The sequence below is a fragment of the Oncorhynchus gorbuscha genome, linkage group LG21 (assembly GCF_021184085.1).
Source record: "Oncorhynchus gorbuscha isolate QuinsamMale2020 ecotype Even-year linkage group LG21, OgorEven_v1.0, whole genome shotgun sequence".
Taxonomy (NCBI): Eukaryota; Metazoa; Chordata; class Actinopteri; order Salmoniformes; family Salmonidae; genus Oncorhynchus; species Oncorhynchus gorbuscha.
The window spans coordinates 14,079,485-14,100,451 of NC_060193.1; the positions used below are offsets into that span (position 1 = coordinate 14,079,485).

At 40.5% G+C, this 20,967-nt stretch overlaps 1 protein-coding gene across 1 annotated transcript in view; it reads left to right on the forward strand.

Annotated features, from left to right (window-relative positions):
• The window catches only part of LOC124008884, a 61,214-nt gene extending 56,669 nt beyond the window's left edge, over positions 1–4,545 (forward strand). The window contains exons 5-10 of the mRNA XM_046320480.1: positions 217–487; positions 2,439–2,584; positions 3,012–3,291; positions 3,809–3,975; positions 4,366–4,498; positions 4,542–4,545. Coding sequence (XP_046176436.1) covers positions 217–487; positions 2,439–2,584; positions 3,012–3,291; positions 3,809–3,975; positions 4,366–4,498; positions 4,542–4,545 — 1,001 coding nt within the window. The remainder of the gene's footprint in view (positions 1–216; positions 488–2,438; positions 2,585–3,011; positions 3,292–3,808; positions 3,976–4,365; positions 4,499–4,541) is intronic.
• Positions 4,546–20,967: the final 16,422 nt, after the last annotated feature.

Sequence of the window (20,967 nt, forward strand, 5' to 3'; positions counted from 1 at the left end):
GGTAACTATCTACATTTAATACAAGTTGGTGCAGGTGTGTGTGTACAGGGGGATGGGGATGTGTATATCTGAGGTGTATTCACTAGGAACCAAACTGGACAAAATGGAGACTGACTAAACTGAACTAACCTGCAAAATGTTTTCAGTTGCAAAACGTATTGCTACGGTGTGCACTAATGAATGAACCTGTGTATTATATCTGTCTCTGTCACTCAGACAACGTGGCATTGAGAGGAGTGGCTGCTCAGTCATCACAGTTTTCGGATCGCAATGCTCACTATGCAATTGATGGGAACAGCAACACAAACTATGGATCCTGCACCCACACTGCACAGGACACCAACCCCTGGTGGAGAGTGGACCTGCTGGATGTGTACAAAGTGACAGCTGTCACCATCACCAACAGAGATGACGTTCCTGAGAGACTTGATGGTGCTGAGATCCGTATCGGTAACTCACTGGAGAACAATGGCATCAACAACCCCAGGTGAAATCGAATGAACAGCATTGTACTCAAATCAAATCGTATTTGTCACATACGACGAACACAACATGTGTAGACCTGACAGAGAAATGTTTACTTACAAGCCCTTAACCAACAGTGTGGATCAAGAAATAGTTGTGAAAATACTTACTAAATAAAGTTAAAAGTAACACAGTAGAAATACATAACAATAACGATGCTATATACAAGGGGCACAGGTTAGTCGAGGTAATTTATACATGTAAGTAAGGGTAAAGTGACTATGCATAGATGATAAGATGATAAACAGTGAGTAGCAGCAGGGGGTAAATGTAAATAGTCAGGGTGTCCATTTGATTAATTGTTCAGCTGTCTTATAGCTTGAGATAGAAGCTGTTAAGGAGGCTTTTGGACCTAGACTTGGCGCTCCAGTACTGCTTGCCGTGCGGTAGGAGAGAGAGAACAGTCTATGACTTGGGTGACTGGAGTCTGACAATTTTATTGGGCCTTCATTCACCAGACACCACCTGGTATATAGGTCTTGGATGGCAGGAAGCTTGGCTCCAGTGATGTATTGTGCTGTATACCGTTGTAATGATCTGGGGCCCAATCTATATAGTTTCAGTCTCCTGAGGGGGAAGAGGTGTTGTCGTAGCCCCTTCACAACTGTCTTGGCGTGTTTCGTCCATGATAGTTTGTTGGGGATGTGGACACCAAGGAACTTGAAACTCTTGACCCGCTCCAATTCAGCCCTGTCGATTTAAATGGAGTCCTGTTTGGCCCTACTTCTCCTGTGGTCCACGATCATCTCCTTTGTCTTGCTTACATTGAGGGAGAGGTTGTTGGTCTGGCATCACACTGACAGGTCTTTGACCTCCTCCCTATAGGCTGTCTCATCTTTATCGGTGATCAGGCCTACCATTGTTGTGTCATCAGCAAACTTACTGATGGTGTTGGAGTTGTGCTTGGCTACGCAGTCATGTGTGAACAGGGAGTACAGGAGGGGACTAAGTACGCACCCCTGAGGGGAACCGGTGTTGAGAATCAGCATGGCAGATGTGGTGTTGCCTACCGTTACCACCTGATGGCGGCCTGTCAGGAAGTCTAGGATCCAGTTGTAGAGGGAGGTGTTTAGTCCTAGGTTCCTTAGCTTAGTGATGAGCTTTGTTGGCACGATGGTGTTGAACACTGAGCTGTTGTCAATGAATAGCATTCTCACATAGGTGTTCCTTTTGTCCAGGTGGGAAAGGGCAGTATGATGTTTGATTTGTCATCTGTGGATCTGTTGGAGCAGTATGCCAATTGCAGTGGGTCTAGGGTTTCTGGGATGATGGTGTTGATGTGAGACATGACCAGTCTTTCAAATCACTTCATGGCTACCAATGCGAGTGCTATGGGGTGGTAGTCATTTAGGCAGGTTACCTTCACTTCCTTGGGCACAGGGACTATGGTGGTCTACTTGAAACATGTGGGTATTACAGACTCGGTCAGGGAGAGGTTGAAAATGTCAGTGAAGACACTTGCCAGTTTGTCCGCGCCTGCCATGAGTACACGCCCTGGTAACAGGGGCCTTGTGAATGTTGACCTTTTTAAAGTATTTGCTTACATTGGCTATGGAGAGCGTGATCACACAGTCGTTCAGAACAGCTGGTGCTCTCATGCATGCTTCAGTGTTGCTTGCCTCGAAGCGAGCTTGAAAGGCATTTAGCTCATCTGGTAGGCTCGTGTCAATGGGCAGCTGGGTTACACTTTGTGTTCCATAATAGTTTGCAAGCACCGCCGCATCCGACAAACGTCAGAGCCGGTAGTTCTGATTAATTGTAAAGTTTATGGGATTCAGTAAAAATAACAGTTATTCATTAAATGTGTTGATACTTTCAGTAATACTTTTGTGAAGAAGCATGTAAACTACAGCACCGCACTGTACAATAATCATGCATCTCTCTCTCTCCCCCACCCTCTCTATCTCTTTCAGATGTGATGTCATATCCCACATCCCAGCAGGAAAGACCAACACCTTCCAGTGTAATGAGATTGAGGGTCGCTATGTTGTTGTGGTCATCTATGTCAGGAAGGAATATCTCACTCTGTGTGAGTTGGAAGTATATGGCACTCCTGCAGGTAATCATCTGTCACTGTCTTCACATCCATCACCAAGTCAAGTTTACATTACTTTTATATAGTAGAACATCAATGTTCTGGAAGTATAAATAATGTGCTTGCTGACAGAACATCACTCCAGATTTCTGTCATATTCTTATTGGTGTTACTTGCTTCTGCATTCACACTTTTAATGTTGTATTTATGTCTTATATAGAGATTGTTATAATAACTTAACTCTTAACCTCTTATTTCAGACCCATAAACTCCTCTTTCCTCAACCTCTCCCACCACTAATATCACCTATTCTCTAACATCCACCCCGCTCCCCTCCACTCCCCCTCCCACCACTAATATCTCCCGTCTTTTAAACATGTCAAATGTATACACTGTAAGATGATAAAGAATAACTTGCATTTCTATATTAAAACATTCTATGTCCCGGTAGTAAATGTAGCATTGAAAGGAGTGGCCAGCCAGTCATCACTGAATGGGTATGGCAATGCTCACAATGCCATTGATGGGAACAGAGAATCAGACTATTACAAAGGATCCTGCACACACACTGCAAAGGAGACCAAACCCTGGTGGAGAGTGGACCTGCTGGATGTGACCAGAGTGACAGCTGTCAGCATCACCAACAGAGGAGATGATGTTCCTGAGAGGCTTGATGGTGCTGAGATTCGTATCGGTAACTCACTGGAGAACAACGGCATCAACAACCCCAGGTGAGTAGTGAAATAGAATAAATAACATTATACTATAATCTGATTGATTGTACATTTTATGTGACAAAAAAAAAACTGTTATTCATGAAATATGTTAATATGTTCAGTCTTCCTGTAGTGAAGAGGCATTTTCACTATTTCAACACACTGTATAATAATCATGTCCCTCTCTCTCTCCCAATGATTGTCTATATTGTAATTCTCTTTAATAACCTGCCCAGGGACTGCGGAGGAAAATTAGCCGGCTGGCTAAAACCATCACTTTTACTGAAACTTTGATTAATGTGCACTGTCCCTGTAAAAAAATAAACTCAAACTCCACGCCCTTTCTTTCTCGACCTCACCCCCCACGTTCCCCCTACCCCCTCTCTCCTCCCACTCCACCTCACTCTCTCCCACAACCCCCCACTCCCTCTTTCATCTCACCCCTCTCTCCCCCACCCTTATCTCTCTCTCTCCCCCACCCCATTTCTCTTTATCCCCCACCTCCTTCCCCCACCCTCTCTATCTCTTTCAGATGTGATGTCATCTCCCACATCCCAGCAGGAAAGACCTACACCTTCCAGTGTAATGCGATGGAGGGTCGCTATGTTGTTGTTGTCATCCCTGGCAGGTCGGAATGGCTCACACTTTGTGAGGTGGAAGTATTTGCCACTGTCAAAACTCCAGAGTCTTCCACAGAAGGTACTTCTTTCCTGGTCCATTTATTTATTCTGTCAGAGAAGGTACGTCGAATAATAACTTTAATGAACATACTTATTTTCGTATCAGACTTCGGTTTAGTGGAGATTATACTTTTTTTCCACACAATTCATGTTTTGTTATATTGAATGTTATTTTGTGACTGTGGGAGACATTTTCACAATGCAAATTAGTACAAATCAGTGTAATTTACACATTGCTCAGCTTACTAAACTTTAGTAAAACAATCACCTTTTTGTACAGCACATTGTTAAAGAAATATGTTAAATAAAATCATACTGTCAAGAGATATTCAGTTTTGTGGTATTTACGGTATATTGCACAGATTTAAACTATTCTGCACCATAAAAAATATCAGCAAATGTATTTCAGCCCCCAAGTCAAAGAGAACGGTGGTGAGGATGAAGATCCAATCAGATGCTGATCTGACAAACCAGGCAGTCGGTGACCAGCTACTACAGCAGGCGAGCGAGAGGGAAAGGGGGAGGGAAAGGGGGAGGGAGAGACAGACAGAGAGAGTGAGTGAGAAAATAATCTAACAATTTAACCTAAAAGCTTGTGCTTTAATCTAGCTGAATGTAGAGCTCGTGAAGCAGGGGGTGTCTGACTTTCAACTGCGCTGGAGGACTCAGCCAGATGGACAGATTTTCCACCGTGAGGAAGAAGAGGAGGCTGGATCCACACAGACAGGTAACAACAAGGAGCATATTACAGACTATTGTCCTTATTGCAACTGACAGGCAATGAAGACATTGTGCTTTCATCAGAGTTGGGGTTTATTCCATTTCAGGAAATAAACTTTATTTTATTTATTTTAATTTCAATATACCTTAATGAGTTTCAATTATGGAATTTCAGTTTACTTCCTGAATTAGACTGAATTGAAATGTAATCAACCCTAACTCTGGGTCTTATTATATTATTGCCAAGTTGTTATTGTAAGAAGAGAACGTGTTAGCGAGTCACTACTCAATTAGTACATGAAAGAGTTTCTGTATGTCATTTCTCTTCCAGGTGTCTGTGGAACTGAAGGGGGCTAGCCTGGTGAGAGACTCCAAGGAAACGCGACAGTTTAAGATTGGACTGTATTGATGACAATCAATCTACCGTAAAACTTTAATTAAACCCAGTCTCATATAGCTATGCAACAACACATTTCAGCAACTAAACGCCTGTTTCAAATAAACTCAGGGTCTAAATCAAATCAATGTTATTTGTCACATACACATGGTTAGCAGATGTTAATACGAGTGTAGCAAAAGTGCAATACATGGTATAAAATACAGTATATACATGTGATATTTTTTTATTGTACTCCGCAAGTCAGTTAAGAACAAATTCTTATTTTCAATGACCGCCTAGGAACAGTGGGTTAACTGCCTTATTCAGGGTCAGAACGACAGATTTTTACCTTGTGAGCTCGGGGATTCGATCTTGCAATCTTTCGGTTACTTGTCCAACGCTCTAACCACTAGGCTACCTGCCGCAGAGTATGAGTAATGTAAGATATGTAAACATTATTAAAGTGGTATTACTTAGAATGCATTGTATAAAGTGACTAGTGATAAATTAATTGTTTACCAGGTTTAATGTTTGACTTGTTACAGTAAATCATTCAGTAATGACTCTAAAAAATGGTCAATCTTCTGTTTTTATTGCCAGTAAGAAACTGCTAGCCATTGGCTGCTAACAATTGAGAACTGCTATGTATAAACTGGCAAGCCCAAAAACACTTCAACAACTTCGGGAGAACAAACCCCAAGAAATGGGCAAGAACTGACAAATACATGTACTCGCTGTTTAATGTTACCTATGCATAGTCACTTTGGGCTTGCCAGTTTATACCTAGCAGCCCCACCTACATGTACAGATTACCCCTACTAGCCTGTACTCCTGCACACTGACTCGGTACCGGTGTCCCCTGTATATAGACTCGTTACTGTTATTCTTATTGTTACTTTTTATTATTACTTTTTATTTTAGTCTACTTGGAAAATATTTTCTTCTTGAACTGCACTGTTGGTTAAGGGCTTGTAAGTAAGCATTTCACGGTAAAGTCTACACTTGTTGTATTCGGGCACGTGGAAAATAGTTTGATTTCATTTTTCTGTGAAGGATTTTATTTTATGGGGGCATTCTAAGACAAAAGACATGTAACAGTGTGTAAATGATAAAACATTAGTGCATATAAAAACGTTAAATGCTGGTAGTAAAGGCTGGAATTAAACAACAAACTATGCTAATTAGTAAAAGCTGCGTGCATTAAAGAAATAGATGCCTGCCTGCCTCAAATAGAAGCCTGTATCTAATATGCAACTGTCCTGTTCAGTGATTTAAGCACATGAACCCTGGGGCTGGCTATTAGTTGAAGTTTAACTGTATTTAAAGCGGTATTTGATGCAGGGACCGGTTTGGGTGTTTACTGTACCTTCTATGCCGGTATTTGTATGTTTGGTTTGTTAAATGTGATACGTCATGTATAATTTCAATTTTTACTAGTCATCTCTCTCCGGCACTTTCTCTCTGTGCCACTTTCCACACCCCCTGTCACTCAAGGAGCACATTTGATGTTCCTCAACCACGATAAACTTGTGTTCAGTCTACATGGTCAATGCAGCACATGCAACAATGCTGTTTTCACTTTGCTTCTTAATATAAATCCACTAGCGTTCTATGACACTATGTTTGTGTTTCTTACATCTAGTTTCTCTTTTCTTAGCAAGTTGCCCTACATCTTGTTAGCTGCTAATGATAATAGCTAGCTAGCTAGCTAATAAATGTATTGACTAAGAGCGAACGTAGCTAGCTAATACAGCCTGATAATACCAGTGATGGTGTAGACCTAAATCAACATGCTGTTTGTGCAACAGTATCTTCTAAATCAAAGAGGAATATGCAAAGCAAGAATGTTAGCTATATCAAGTAGCCAAGAAAAAAAACATGCAATGTAGCCAAAGTTTATAGGGTCCCCTAGGAAACACTTATCAACAATTTAGTTCCTACCCTGTCACAACAACTCCTCCCTGACATTTTAGTTCATTGTCATCTCAAACAACACTGTATTCAAAGTGCCCACTATTATATTCTAACTGTAGAATTAGAATAGTCATATGTCCATGATTCCAAAAGTTTTGCTCTAATTCGCAAGTCAAATCGCAATTGCAACATTTGGTTAAAAATAAATAATTGATTATTTGCCCATATTATGCAGCTCTACATGGCAGTGTGGAAATCTCAACTGAGCAGTGGTGTAAAGTACTTAAGTAGTACTTGAAAGTATTTTTACTTAAGTCATTTTATTTTGGTATCTGTACTTTACTTGACTATTTTTGTTAAATTTTACTTCACTACATTCCTAAAGAAAATACTGTACTTTTTACTCAATACATTTTCCCTGACACCTAAAAGTACTCGTTACATTTTGAATGCTTAGCAGGACAGGAAAATGGTTCAATTCACGCACTTATCAAGATAACATCCCTGGTCATCTACTGCCTCTGATCTGGCAGACTCACTAAACACATGCTTTGTTTGTAAATTATGTTGGAGTGTGCCCCAGGCTATCTGTACATCTAAAAAAAACAAGAAAATGGTGCTATCTAGTTTGCTTAATATAAGGAATTTGAAATTATTTATACTTTTACTTTTGATACTAAAGTACATATTATCAATTACATTTACTAATTAAAACCCAATACCTTTTAGACTTTTACTCAAGTAGTATTTTACTGGTTGTCTTTTACTTGAGTCATTTTCTATTAACCTATCTTTACTTTTTTCTCAAGTATGACAATTGGATACTTTTTCCACCACTGCAACTGAGTGCAGGAAATGCAGAAATCAAAAAAGTGCTGAAATTTGTTTTGGTTGAATTTGAATTGAACAGTATAAAACAATCAGAGTGGAGAAAGACTCATTGAAATCACTTAGAATATATACGTGTTGCCACCCTGGGATCGCTCACTACTCATAAAGCACCCTGGGATCACGCACTACTCATAAAGCACCCTGGGATCGCTCACTACTCATAAAGCATCCTGGGATCGCTCACTACTCATAAAGCACCCTGGGATCACTAACTACTCATAAAGCATCCTGGGATCGTTCACTACTCATAAAGCATCCTGGGATCGCTCACTACTCATAAAGCATCCTGGGATCACTCACTACTCATAAAGCATCCTGGGATCGCTCACTACTCATAAAGCACCCGGGGATCACTCACTACTCATAAAGCACCCTGGGATCGCTCACTACTCATAAAGCACCCTGGGATAGCTCACTACTCATAAAGCACCCTGGGATCGCTCACTACTCATAAAGCACCCTGGGATCACTCACTATTCATAAAGCAAATGTAGAACTTTTATTATTCAAAAACTAAAAATACCGTCATACTGTCCTGTGATATAATATTTCGTCCATATCGCCCATCTAATTTAAATGTCTGTATAAACAACATTATTCCTTTCAACATATATGAGTTAATATGCAGTTTGTTTCCTATTTGTTTCAAGTATTGAACATGGTTTAGTCAAGTATATTATTGCAAGCCTGCAATCTTTTGACTGATCAAAAGTCACATAAGGGGTAAACTATAAAGCATCACCAATGAGTTAGACTGCCAACGTTGATAAACGAAATAAAGATTGATTTTCAGGTGCACTAAGAAAGCTAAACATCAATATGTTTTCGGTTGATGAGTCAATTAGACAATATCCATTTCAAGCTTATCTTTAAAAAAAAAGAGTTATTTCTGAATATTTAGGCTTGTGAGTGGCTAACTCTGCTTGGCAGTATACCCAATCTGGTCCTTTATAAATAGAAGCATAGCTTTAAGTGTTTTCATTTAAGTCTGCAGTAACCATGTGACAGAAATTCTCTAAACTGGATGTACTCCCCTGTTAAAACATTGAGAAAGAGTTGGCAAAGAACGTAAGTTAATGTATTAATCGTTTATAGAATATGAATAAACGCAATAACCTTAGAAACATCAGTGTTTCGACTGCTCTTTGAATGCACCTCCAACTACAATGGACATTCTCTCACTCATAAGGGCCCGGGTAGACCATAACTACTGTATTACAACGGATATTCACTCACTCATAAGGGCCCGGGTAGACCATAACTACTGTATTACAACGGATATTCACTCACTCATAAGGGCCCGGGTAGACCATAACTACTGTATTACAACGGATATTCACTCACTCATAAGGGCCCGGGTAGACCATAACTACTGTATTACAATGGATATTCACTCATTCATAAGGGCCCGGGTAGAACATAACTACTGCATTACAACGGATATTCACTCATTCATAAGGGCCCGGGTAGACCTTCTGTTTTACAATGGATATTCACTCATTGATAAGGGCCAGGTTAGGCAATAACTTTTGTAATACTGCAGTGTTCTTTCTGTCACACCATTTCCTGGAAAACTCAAATGTACATCTGCCACTAAATAACGAGTGTAACTAAATAATCTCACCCCTAGTGTTTGTATCCTGACGCAATCAGTTAGCAAGCTAACTTTGATAAAACACCAGCAATAACTATTGATTTTCTGCTTCATTAAGGACAGATTCTTATTTTCAATGAATTAACTACATTGTTCAGGGGCTGAACAACCAATTTGTACCTTGTCAGCTCTTGCAACCTTTCGGTTACAAGTCCAACGCTCTAACCACTAGGCTACCTGCCACCCCTTGCTGGACAGAAACCAGCTGGACAGAAACCAGCCACCCCTTGCCGGTTTCTGTCCTGCAATCTTATTGTCCTCCATAACCCCAATGAGTGTCTGCTCCCTCATGCTTGTGTACCCAAAATGCCCCTGCTTTGGGGACCCCATTGTTAGGTTAGATTACTTGTTAGATATTACTGCATGGTCAGAACTAGAAGCACAAGCATTTCACTACACACGCATTAACATCCGATTACCATGTGTATGTGACAAATAACATTTGATTTTCAGCAGGGCACAATGGAATGACTCCAGATAACCTGAGTTTTAGAAGTCAGAAGAGAATAGATTAAGTTGATTACATGGTCTGGAAGGTACTCTGTGGTCCTCAGGCTACTTTTAACCACCTGTAACCTCAGAACACAAACCATACCCTATTCATGTTTATACTATGCTTACTGTATATTTAACTATCTCAGTCGTCAGCTTGTAAATACCTCGGCCAACTTACCTTCACTGTGTGCAGAGCTAGGGGTTGGAAGTGCATGTTGGTGGAATCAGATTCTGTACCACCTACAACAATACACAGTTTAACCATCCCACTAATTGTATTGATTTATGTTACATTGGCTAGCTAAGCATTCCATAAATCAGATATGTTTGGCTGAGCCGTTTTACTGTGTTCGTCCAGCAGAATGTTGTCAGGTTTGATGTCTCTGGAAAAGGACACTCTCTCACACACACACTCTTGAGGTGGTGGGTTATGGGCATGTGAGACCCCAGCACTAAAACACTCCAGGGAGACAAAATAGTTTTAGATTAAACTGAATTTATAATAAATATAGTTCATTATATCTATTTTGTATTTCCATCTATATAAATGTTTTTCTTTCTTGATGGTAGAAAGCATAAATAACTTCATAAATTATTATGGTCCTCTGTAGCTCAGTTGGTAGAGCATGGTGCTTGTAACGCCAGGGTAGTGGGTTCGATTCCCGGGACCACCCATACGTAGAATGTATGCACACATGATTGTAAGTCGCTTTGGATAAAAGCGTCTGCTAAATGGCATATATTATTATTATTATATTATATTATTATGGATGTTTCTGTTTATCTGTCTGGTTCTGTCGTCAAGTGTATATCACAAAGTAGAGGTTTAATTCAAATAAATTAACTTCAAAGTTTAATATGCATTATGTGTACATTTGAATAATAGATTGATTGTAATGATTTAAAGTGAGATGCATTCTGAGTAAAAGCACTGTTGTTAAAAAAACCACAGTTGACATATTTCACCTCAGGTAGTAGATGAGGTTCTCTGGATGACTGCTAACCAAATCCCCCCAGGAAACACCACACATACAAACACACACACGGGATGGTGGGCTATGGACCACTGCTAACCAAATAAACCTCACCTTACCTTCCCATTGTTTGGCTAATACAGGGTTGTATTCATAAGGCACCAAATGAAAGAAACCAGATTGAAACAGTGAGTGATTTACTACCTGATCTTATCCAATAACAAACACTATTTTTTAATCCCCTTGCAAAAAGTTGCAACATTTTTTCTGCTGTGTGTCCTAATGAACATGACCCAGGTTTGAATGTTGTCCGGACAGAGGGAATAATAAGAGAACGAGAAGAAGATCCATCACACACTCTGTGTCACGACTTCCGCCGAAGTCGGCTCCTCTCCTTGTTCGGGCGGCGTTCGGAGATCGACGTCACTGGCTTTCTAGCCATCCCCGCTCCATTTTTCATATATCCATTTGTCTTATTTCCATACACACCTGGTTTTCATTTCCCCAATCAATCTACTTGTATTTAACCCTCTGGTTCCCATCATGTTTTGTGTGTAATTGTTTCATGTTATGTGGTGTTAGTTTATTTATTTTATTTCACCTTTATTTAACCAGGTAGGCAAGTTGAGAACACCTTTATTTAACCAGGTCGGCAAGTTGAGAACAAGTTCTCATTTACAATTGCGACTTGGCCAAGATAAAGCAAAGTAGTTCGACACATACAACAACACAGAGTTACACATGGAGTAAAACAAATATACAGTCAATAATACAGTAGAAAAATAAGTATATATACAATGTGAGCAAATGAGGTGAGATAAGGGAGGTAAAGGCAAAACAAAGGACATGGTGGCGAAGTAAATACAATATAGCAAGTAAAACATTGGAATGGTAGATTTGCAGTGGAAGAATGTGCAAAGTAGAAATAATGGGGAGCAAAATAAATAAATACAGTAGGGGGAGAGGTAGTAGTTTGGGCTAAATTATAGATGTGCTATGTACAGGTGCAGTAATCTGTGAGCTGCTCTGACAGCTGGTGGTTAAAGCTAGTGAGGGAGATAAGTGTTTCCAGTTTCAGAGATTTTTGTAGTTCGTTCCAGTCATTGGCAGCAGAGAACTGGAAGGAGAGGCGGCCAAAGGAAGAATTGGTTTTGGGGGTGACCAGAGAGATATACCTGCTGGAGCGCGTGCTACAGGTAGGTGCTGCTATGGTTACCAGCGAGCTGAGATAAGAGGGGACTTTACCTAGCAGGGTCTTGTAGATGACCTGGAGCCAGTGGGTTTGGCGACGAGAATGAAGCGAGGGCCAGCCAACGAGAGCATACAGGTTGCAGTGGTGGGTAGTATATGGGGCTTTGGTGACAAAACAGATGGCACTGTGATAGACTGCATCCAATTTATTGAGTAGGGTATTGGAGGTTATTTTGTAAATGACATCGCCGAAGTCGAGGAACGGTAGGATGGTCAGTTTTACGAGGGTATGCTTGGCAGCGTGAGTGAAGGATGCTTTGTTGCGAAATAGGAAGCCAATTCTAGATTTAACTTTGGATTGGAGATATTTGATGTGAGTCTGGAAGGAGAGTTTACAGTCTAACCAGACACCTAGGTATTTGCTGTCCACATATTCTAAGTCAGAACCATCCAGAGTAGTGATATCGGACGGGCGGGCAGGTGCAGGCAGCGATCGGTTGAAGAGCATGCATTTAGTTTTACTTGTTGCTGAGATCCGAATCGGTAACTCACTGGAGAACAATGGCATCAAAAACCCCAGGTGAAATAGAATAAATAACATTATACTTGAATTCTGATTGACTGTAAAGTTTATGTGATTTGAAAAGGGCTAGCCTGGTGAGAGACTCCAAGGAGACACATTAAAAACTATGATTCATTAAATATGTTGATATTTTCAGTCTTCCTGGAGTGAAAAGGCATTTTCACTATAGCAACATACTGTATAATAATAATCATGTCCCTAGCTCTATCCCTCTTTCTCCCCCACCCCCCACTCCCTCCCCTTCGTCTCACCCCTCTCTCCCACCCCCTCTCTCAATGTCTCCTCACGCCCCCCCCCTCTTTTTCTCTCTCTCTAATTCAGTTGTGCTGTCATCACCATCCCAGCAGGAAAGACCTACACCTTCCAGTGTAATGCGATGGAGGGTCGCTATGTTGTTGTTGTCATCCCTGGCAGGTCGGAATGGCTCACACTTTGTGAGGTGGAAGTATTTGCCACAGTCAAAACTCCAGAGTCTTCCACAGAAGGTACTTCTTTCCTGGTCCATTTATTTATTCTGTCAGAGAAGGTACGTCAAATAATAACTTTAATGAACATACTTCTTTTCGTATCGAACTTCGGTTTAGTGGAGATGATAAATGTTTCTTATTTTGAATGTTTTTTTTGTGACTCGGTGGGATACATTTTCACAATGCAAATTAGTACAAATCTGTGAAAATAATACCTTGAAACTCATTATCTGGCAGTGACATTCTTCAACAATGTGCGATATAAAAAGAAAACTAGTTACGCATTGCTCATGTTACTAAACTTTAGTAAAACAATCACCTTTTTGGGCCGCACATTGTTAAAGAAATATGTCAAATTAAATCATACTGTCAAGTCCTAATGAGTTGTGGTATTCCCGGTATATTGCACAGATTTGAAATATTTTGCACCATAAAAAATATCAGCAAATGTATTTCAGCCCCCAAGTCAAAGAGAACGGTGGTGAGGATGAAGATCCAATCAGATGCTGCATGTAGAGCTGGTGAAACAGAGTGTGTCTAATGTTCATCCAGGTGGACAGATTTCCCACCATGAGGAAGAAGAGAAGGAGGGTGGACCCACAGACAGGTAACAACAAGGTGCATATTACAGACTGTTTTCCTTATTGCACAGAAAGGCAATGAAGACATTGTGCTTTCATCAGAGTTGGGGTCTTCAATTTCAGGAAATTAACAGACATTTTTATTCAAATTTTCCTCAATGTGTTTCAATTTTGAAAATGTGGAAGTGGAATTTCAGTTTACTTCCTGAATTGACTGAATTGAAATGTAATCAACCCTAACTCTGGGTCTTATTATCTTATTGCCAAGTTGTTATTGTAAGAAGAGAACGTGTTAGCGAGTCATAACTCAATTAATACCTGAAAGAGTTTCTGTATGTCATTTCTCTTCCAGGTGTCTGTGGACCTGAAGAGGGCTAGCCTGGTGAGGGACTCCAATGAGAAACAATAGTTTTAAGATTGTCATCAATACAGTCCAATCAACCGACCGCAAAACTTAAATTAAACGGCGAGTCTCAAATAGCCGCCTGTCCCTTTTAATATCCAGGCAACGGCACACATTTCAGCAAATAAATTCCTGTTTCAAATTAAATTAATTAAATTAACTTTACGATGATGTTACCATGAATTGTTTCCAAATTGTTTAATTCAGTAATGACTCAAAAAAATTATGCCAAAAATAAAAAAATTATCGACAGTAAGCAACTTCTAGCCATGGGCTGTTAACAGCTGAGACCCGCTATCTAACTGGCAAGCACAAAAGCAGTCAACATCTTTGAGGGTACAGACCCCCAGAAAGCATCTGATTGCTTTAAATGCACAGTCAAAAGAGGAGAATAACTTTCTGTCAAGGATTCTTTTGTATTTGTATTATAAAAGCCTACCAAGATAAACGAAGTGTGATACAGTGTGTAAATGGTAACACATTAATGAAATAAATAAATTAAAATGCTGGTAGTGAATTCTGGAATTAAACAATGAACTATGCAAATGAGTAAAAGCTGTGTGCTTTAAGGAACTAGACGCCTGGCTGAAATAGAAGCCTGTATCTGTTGTGTTCAGTGATTTAAGCAAATAAACGCTGGGGTGATTCATTGAAGTTTTACGGTATTTGAATGTCTGTAGAAACAACATTATTCCTTTCAACATGTATAAGTTAATATGCAGTTTCTTTCCTATTCATTTCAAGTAATGAACATGGTTTAGTCAAGTATATTACTTCAAGCCTCAATTCTTTTGACGAACCAAAGCAGCACCAATGAGTTAGCCAGCCAACTTTTAAAAACAACCAAAATAAAGACTGATTTTCAGGTATGTTAAAAAAGCTAAACATCAATATAGTTATATGTTTTGCGTTGTTGAGTCAATTAGGCCATGTCCATTTCAAGCGTATCTTTTTTATTTTTTATAAAAAGTTATTTCTAAATATTTAGGGAGGTTAGTGGCTGACTCATTGATCCTGCTTTGCACTATACCCAATCTGGTATTTTCTCAATAGAATAAAAGCTGTAGGTGTTTTCATTTCATTGTGCAGTGACCATTCAAATGGGTGACAGAATCACCTGTTAAAACATTGAGAAAGAGCTGGCAAGAATGTAAGTTCATGTATGAACAGTTTATAGAATATAAATAAATGCAATAACCTGAGAAACATCACAGTGTATCGTCTGCTCTTGGAATGTACCTGCTGTATATCAATGACATTCACTCATTCATTACTGTATTTCAACTGATATTCACTCATTCATTACTGTATTTCAACTGATATTCACTCATAAGGGCTAGGGTAGACCATAAGTAGGGCACAGAGTTTTCCCTGGTCAGATCATGTTGTCAGGGAAAACTTAGGGCCCTACATGTAAGGGATAATCAACGAGGGTAATCAACGTTCTCTTAACAATAATTAGAGACTTGGATGGTGTGTTCAACGACGCGCTAGTGGAGTAAGAGCTGTCTCTTAATTCGTTGTTATTTGAATATGCTGGTAACAGTTTTATAAAAGCAATAAGGCATGTATCAGGAATACAGTCACAGGTAAATGGGTTGACAATCCCGGGGGGCCGAACAACACCATTTGCCTGTGACTGCAGTCATGATACAGCCTCTTGTGCCTTATTGCTTAATTAACATTCCTATTACATCACAATAACTATGATTTATAAGTTTCAATTTATGTGGAAGGAATGTGATGAGTATCTGCTCCTGCAGAGAGGTGGGTTGGGAATGTGAACTTGGCACATACTGCAGTGTTCTTTCTGTCACACCATTTCCAGGAAAACTCAAATATACATCTGACACCAAATAATGAAAGTGTAACTAAGAAATTTCACCCCTGAGGCAATCAATTAGTCAGCTAACTTTGACAAAACACCAGATTTAACTATTGATTTTCTGGTTAATTAAGAAATCTAAACTTAGATGTGTTTAAGGTTGTTGAGTTAATTACACCATGCCCATTTCAAGCTTATCTTTCTAAAATATAAATTATTACTAAAAACTATTTAGTCATATTAGCTGGCTAACCGACTGATCCTGTTTGGTTGTAAACCCATCAGGTCTAAAATCTGTGTGCGTTTTATCCAACTCTAACTTTACACTCGAGGGAATTGACCTAAATGGACAGGGTCAAATTTCTAACAGAATCAATGTATTCATTTATTTGAGATGGACAATGAACTTTTCTGTAAATGTGTCAGATTTTGTCAGCAGGCTAGTTTTCAGCTGTAGTCCCTGGGGAGATAAATGTTTATATATATACTGTATATATATATATATATATATATATATATATATATATATATATATATATATATAGAAAGCTTCCTAAACATTTCACATACGCTCCCCCACAAAAATCCAGTCCTTAGATCATGGGTTCTCAAAGTGGGGTCCGAGGACCCACATCGAGGTACTTCCGGGGTTCACGGCCAGATAGCAAGAATATAAAATATTTAAAAAATGTGTAGAATGGCAGGAATTAGCTTGAAAACTGCAACATTTTCTCTCCAATGCCAAGAAGGCAGGCCTTTAAATGTTCCTTGTCTGGGCCCTAAGACACGGTTCGTCCGGCCATGCTCCGCCAAAGTCTGGGCCCTAAGACATGGTTCGTCCGGCCATGCTCCGCCAAAGTCTGGGCCCTAAGACACGGTTCGTCCGGCCATGCTCTGCCAAAGTCTGGGCCCTAAGACACGGTTCGTCCGGCCATGCTCTGCCAAAGTCTGGGCCCTAAGACATGGTTCGTCCGGCCATGCTCCGCCAAAGTCTGGGCCCTAAGACACGTTTCGTCCGGCCATGCTCTGCCAAAGTCTGGGCCCTAAGACATGGTTCGTCCGGCCATGCTCCGCCAAAGTCTGGGCCCTAAGACACGTTTCGTCCGGCCATGCTCTGCCAAAGTCTGGGCCCTAAAACACGGTTCGTCCGGCCATGCTCTGCCAAAGTCTGGGCCCTAAGACATGGTTCGTCCGGCCATGCTCCGCCAAAGTCTGGGCCCTAAGACACGTTTCGTCCGGCCATGCTCTGCCAAAGTCTGGGCCCTAAAACACGGTTCGTCCGGCCATGCTCTGCCAAAGTCTGGGCCCTAAGACATGGTTCGTCCGGCCATGCTCTGCCAAAGTCTGGGCCCTTCGTCCGGCCATGCTCCGCCAAAAAACACGGTTCGTCCGGCCATGCTCTGCCAAAGTCTGGGCCCTAAGACATGGTTCGTCCGGCCATGCTCTGCCAAAGTCTGGGCCCTAAAACACGGTTCGTCCGGCCATGCTCTGCCAAAGTCTGGGCCCTAAGACATGGTTCGTCCGGCCATGCTCTGCCAAAGTCTGGGCCCTAAAACACGGTTCGTCCGGCCATGCTCTGCCAAAGTCTGGGCCCTAAGACACGGTTCGTCCGGCCATGCTCTGCCAAAGTCTGGGCCCTAAAACACGGTTCGTCCGGCCATGCTCTGCCAAAGTCTGGGCCCTAAGACATGGTTCGTCCGGCCATGCTCCGCCAAAGTCATATTAAAACTTAATACAAAAAAAAGTTAATGTGAAAAAGAAAATACAAGAAAACAAAAAAACAAATAGAAAAAACTACAAACAAGCCAGAAAGTAAACAAGTATCTACAACCCTGCTGCAAATAACATTTGTCATTCTAAATATCCTGAATAATGGAAAGGAATATAGTGTTGCGTCTTGCAGAATAATGGACCGCTTATCTATGTGCTCAGTTGTAGACTCATGTCTAGCTGCATTTCTCCAGTCCCATCCCTCAGCAGTTTACCAACACAGCGGGAAGGTGAACGCTTTGTTATTGTTCAAACTGCAGGTTGTCCCTTTAATTGTTCAATTCTTAATATATGATGTAACGACAAACACAGCGATTACTGGAAGGAAATTAGGATAGGATAAGTAATCCCTCTCACCCCCCCCCTTTAAGATTTAGATGCACTATTGTAAAGTGACTGTTCCACTGGATGTCATAAGGTGAATGCACCAATTTGTAAGTCGCTCTGGATAAGAGCGTCTGCTAAATGACTTAAATGTAAATGTAAATGAAATTAAAGTAGAGTCACACCATCCTTTACAAATCCGTCAAGACAGCAACCATTTGAAAATTTTCAAAGTTTTAAATAAACTTGTGAATTTGATTGAATGTAGCTATGTTCCCCTGTTATATCTTAATGTAATAGCAGTACAATGTTCAGGACATCCTGTATGCATAACCATGGTAACACTTGAAAGGGAACACTTTCGGGATTATGGGGAAATTATCAGAACAAAGATGAGGACACAACAGATCACCTGAATACAGACTTTACACTTTTGACTGTGCAGTTTACATTTTACTGAACTTTTCATAGCATTTGTTGATAACGAAATCTGGATTTACTCTGGATACATACAGTAACATAAGAATATTGATGCATAATCTGGAGTAGGTGCAACATAAGATTAAGACAATGCAAGGGTTAGAGTGAGAGATATAACTGCTGTCTCCAAGTTGCCACACACCTCTCATAAGTGTGCACAGTCCCTAAGTCATTTCAATAAACTTTTATGACTCATGGAAAGAGCCTTCAACTGTTAGGTTCTCTCCTAGCTGTGCCGTTGAGGAAGTAAAGCAAGCACACTTGTATTTTTTTGTTTGGAACACAGACATCACACAAGCAACCCAGAAGCAGGTCCTTTTGGCTGAAATACTATTCACACACACACACTTCATGTTTCTAAAGGATTTCTTTATTCAGACGAAGGGTAATTCTATGGGACCCCATATGGCTCCTAACTATGCTAATTTGTATGTGGTTTACATGGAGAAACAGTCCATTTTCAATCCCTTCAAAAATGACAATGTACTGTTTCCAAATAATAATTTTAAAAAATTGAACACTTTTTGTTCTATGGAGGGGTGATGCAAAACAGATCCAGGCATTCCATGCTTTTCTCTTGTTCTGATCACCTGATATCTCCTATGCAATCTGACACAAGTCAAATCAGTTTCCTTGATCTGCTGATTTTGTGTGATAATGTTCTATACACTTATCTTTACAGGAAACCTACTGAACATAACAGTGTGTTGAGGGCTGATAGTTGTCACACACTTCCCCTTGGAAAACAGTTTGCCCTACAGCCAATTGTCGAATCAAAAGAATTTGCAAAAGAACTGTCAGATTGCGACAGAAACATGGCTGAGACGCAAAGAAAATTCAAGGAGAGGGGGTACAAAAATGGTCAGATTAATACTGACATTAAGAAAATTCTAAACAAAGACATGATCTCTTTCATGGACAGTCTCGCAGAAATAAGCATTCTAACTACCTGCTACTCAAAGTGCTCTGAACAAATTAAGGGAATTGTTCAAACATTGGCACATTCTAAGATCCGATGACAGTATCCGTAATGTGTTTTTGGACCCTCCCTTGGTTGGAATCTCACAGGGCAGAAATCTCAGAGATCAGTTGGTAAACTCTGATTTACCACCTCAAAATATCCCTTCACAACATGTATTTGCACCTCTACCGGATGGAAACTAAAAGTGTAATAGCTGCACTCAATGCAATGGCACTTGCAAATGTAGATCCTTCAAACACCACCCAACAGGAAAAAATATCCCAAAGAAAGGTGTTATCATGCGCTCCACTAAGGCAGTTATTTTATCTTATAACTTGTCCTTGCGGTAAACAAATTCGGTTAAACAAAGTGTGAAATAAAACTACAAATCTCCGAGCATCGTTATATGCAAAAACACGACTTACCCACTTTTCAATTTATTGTTAAAACGAGAGGCTGCCTGGATCTTTAATTGAAAGACTCTTGCTCCCTTCAGTCTCACCATCGGCTTCAGATCAAAGACATTCTTGTGATTTTTCTATTCATTGTTAATGTTTGTAGGCCTATGTAGCCAAATTGTATCTATTATCGTATGCTATGCATTCATGTTTTTGTATGTTCTTATATCTGAGAATATACCAATGATGTCAATCCACCCGGTCATGATTACACACCTGTGTGCGTCCTTTGACACTTTATAAACTAGTGACCCGCAGTGTTTGTCATGATACCCTGATGACGACCACTTGTCTGTTGAATAGTTGGTTATTAGGTTATTACATTATTGCATATGAGCTCCTAGAGCGTGCGCCTCTCCTTTTCTTATTCAAAAACCCCAAACCCAGCAGCTTTCACGCTCAGTTTCCTGTGTGTATCAAGAATGGTCCACCACCCAAAGGACATCCATCCAACTTGACAACTGTGGGAAGCATTGGAGTCTAAATGGGCCAGCATCACTGTGGAACGCTTTCGACACCTTGTAGAGTCCATGCCCCAACACATTGAGGCTGTTCTGAGGGCAAAAGGGGGTGCAACTCAATATTAGTATTGTGTTCCTAATGTTTTGTATCATCAGTGTATATTGCACAAATGAGAAGGGAATGCTCTTTCTCAATTCCTTGCATCCTCACCGCCTTCTCGAAACTCATTGGAAAAGAAGGTCAGAGGAGAGGAAGCTTGGACTTCCTCCTCCAATATGGTTGAGGAGGCGAGGAGATCCGATTCAAGGAATTGAGAGCATGGGTAAATACCTGAACAGGTTCTCATCTGCTTCTCCAGGTCATGGGGTGGTGGAGTGGAGGGGTGCGGTGAGGTGTTCTGGAGGGGGTGCGTTGAAGTGCAACTGGTGTCAGGAACCTGGCCCTTCATAAGGTGTTGCTTGGGCATAATGAGCAAAGTA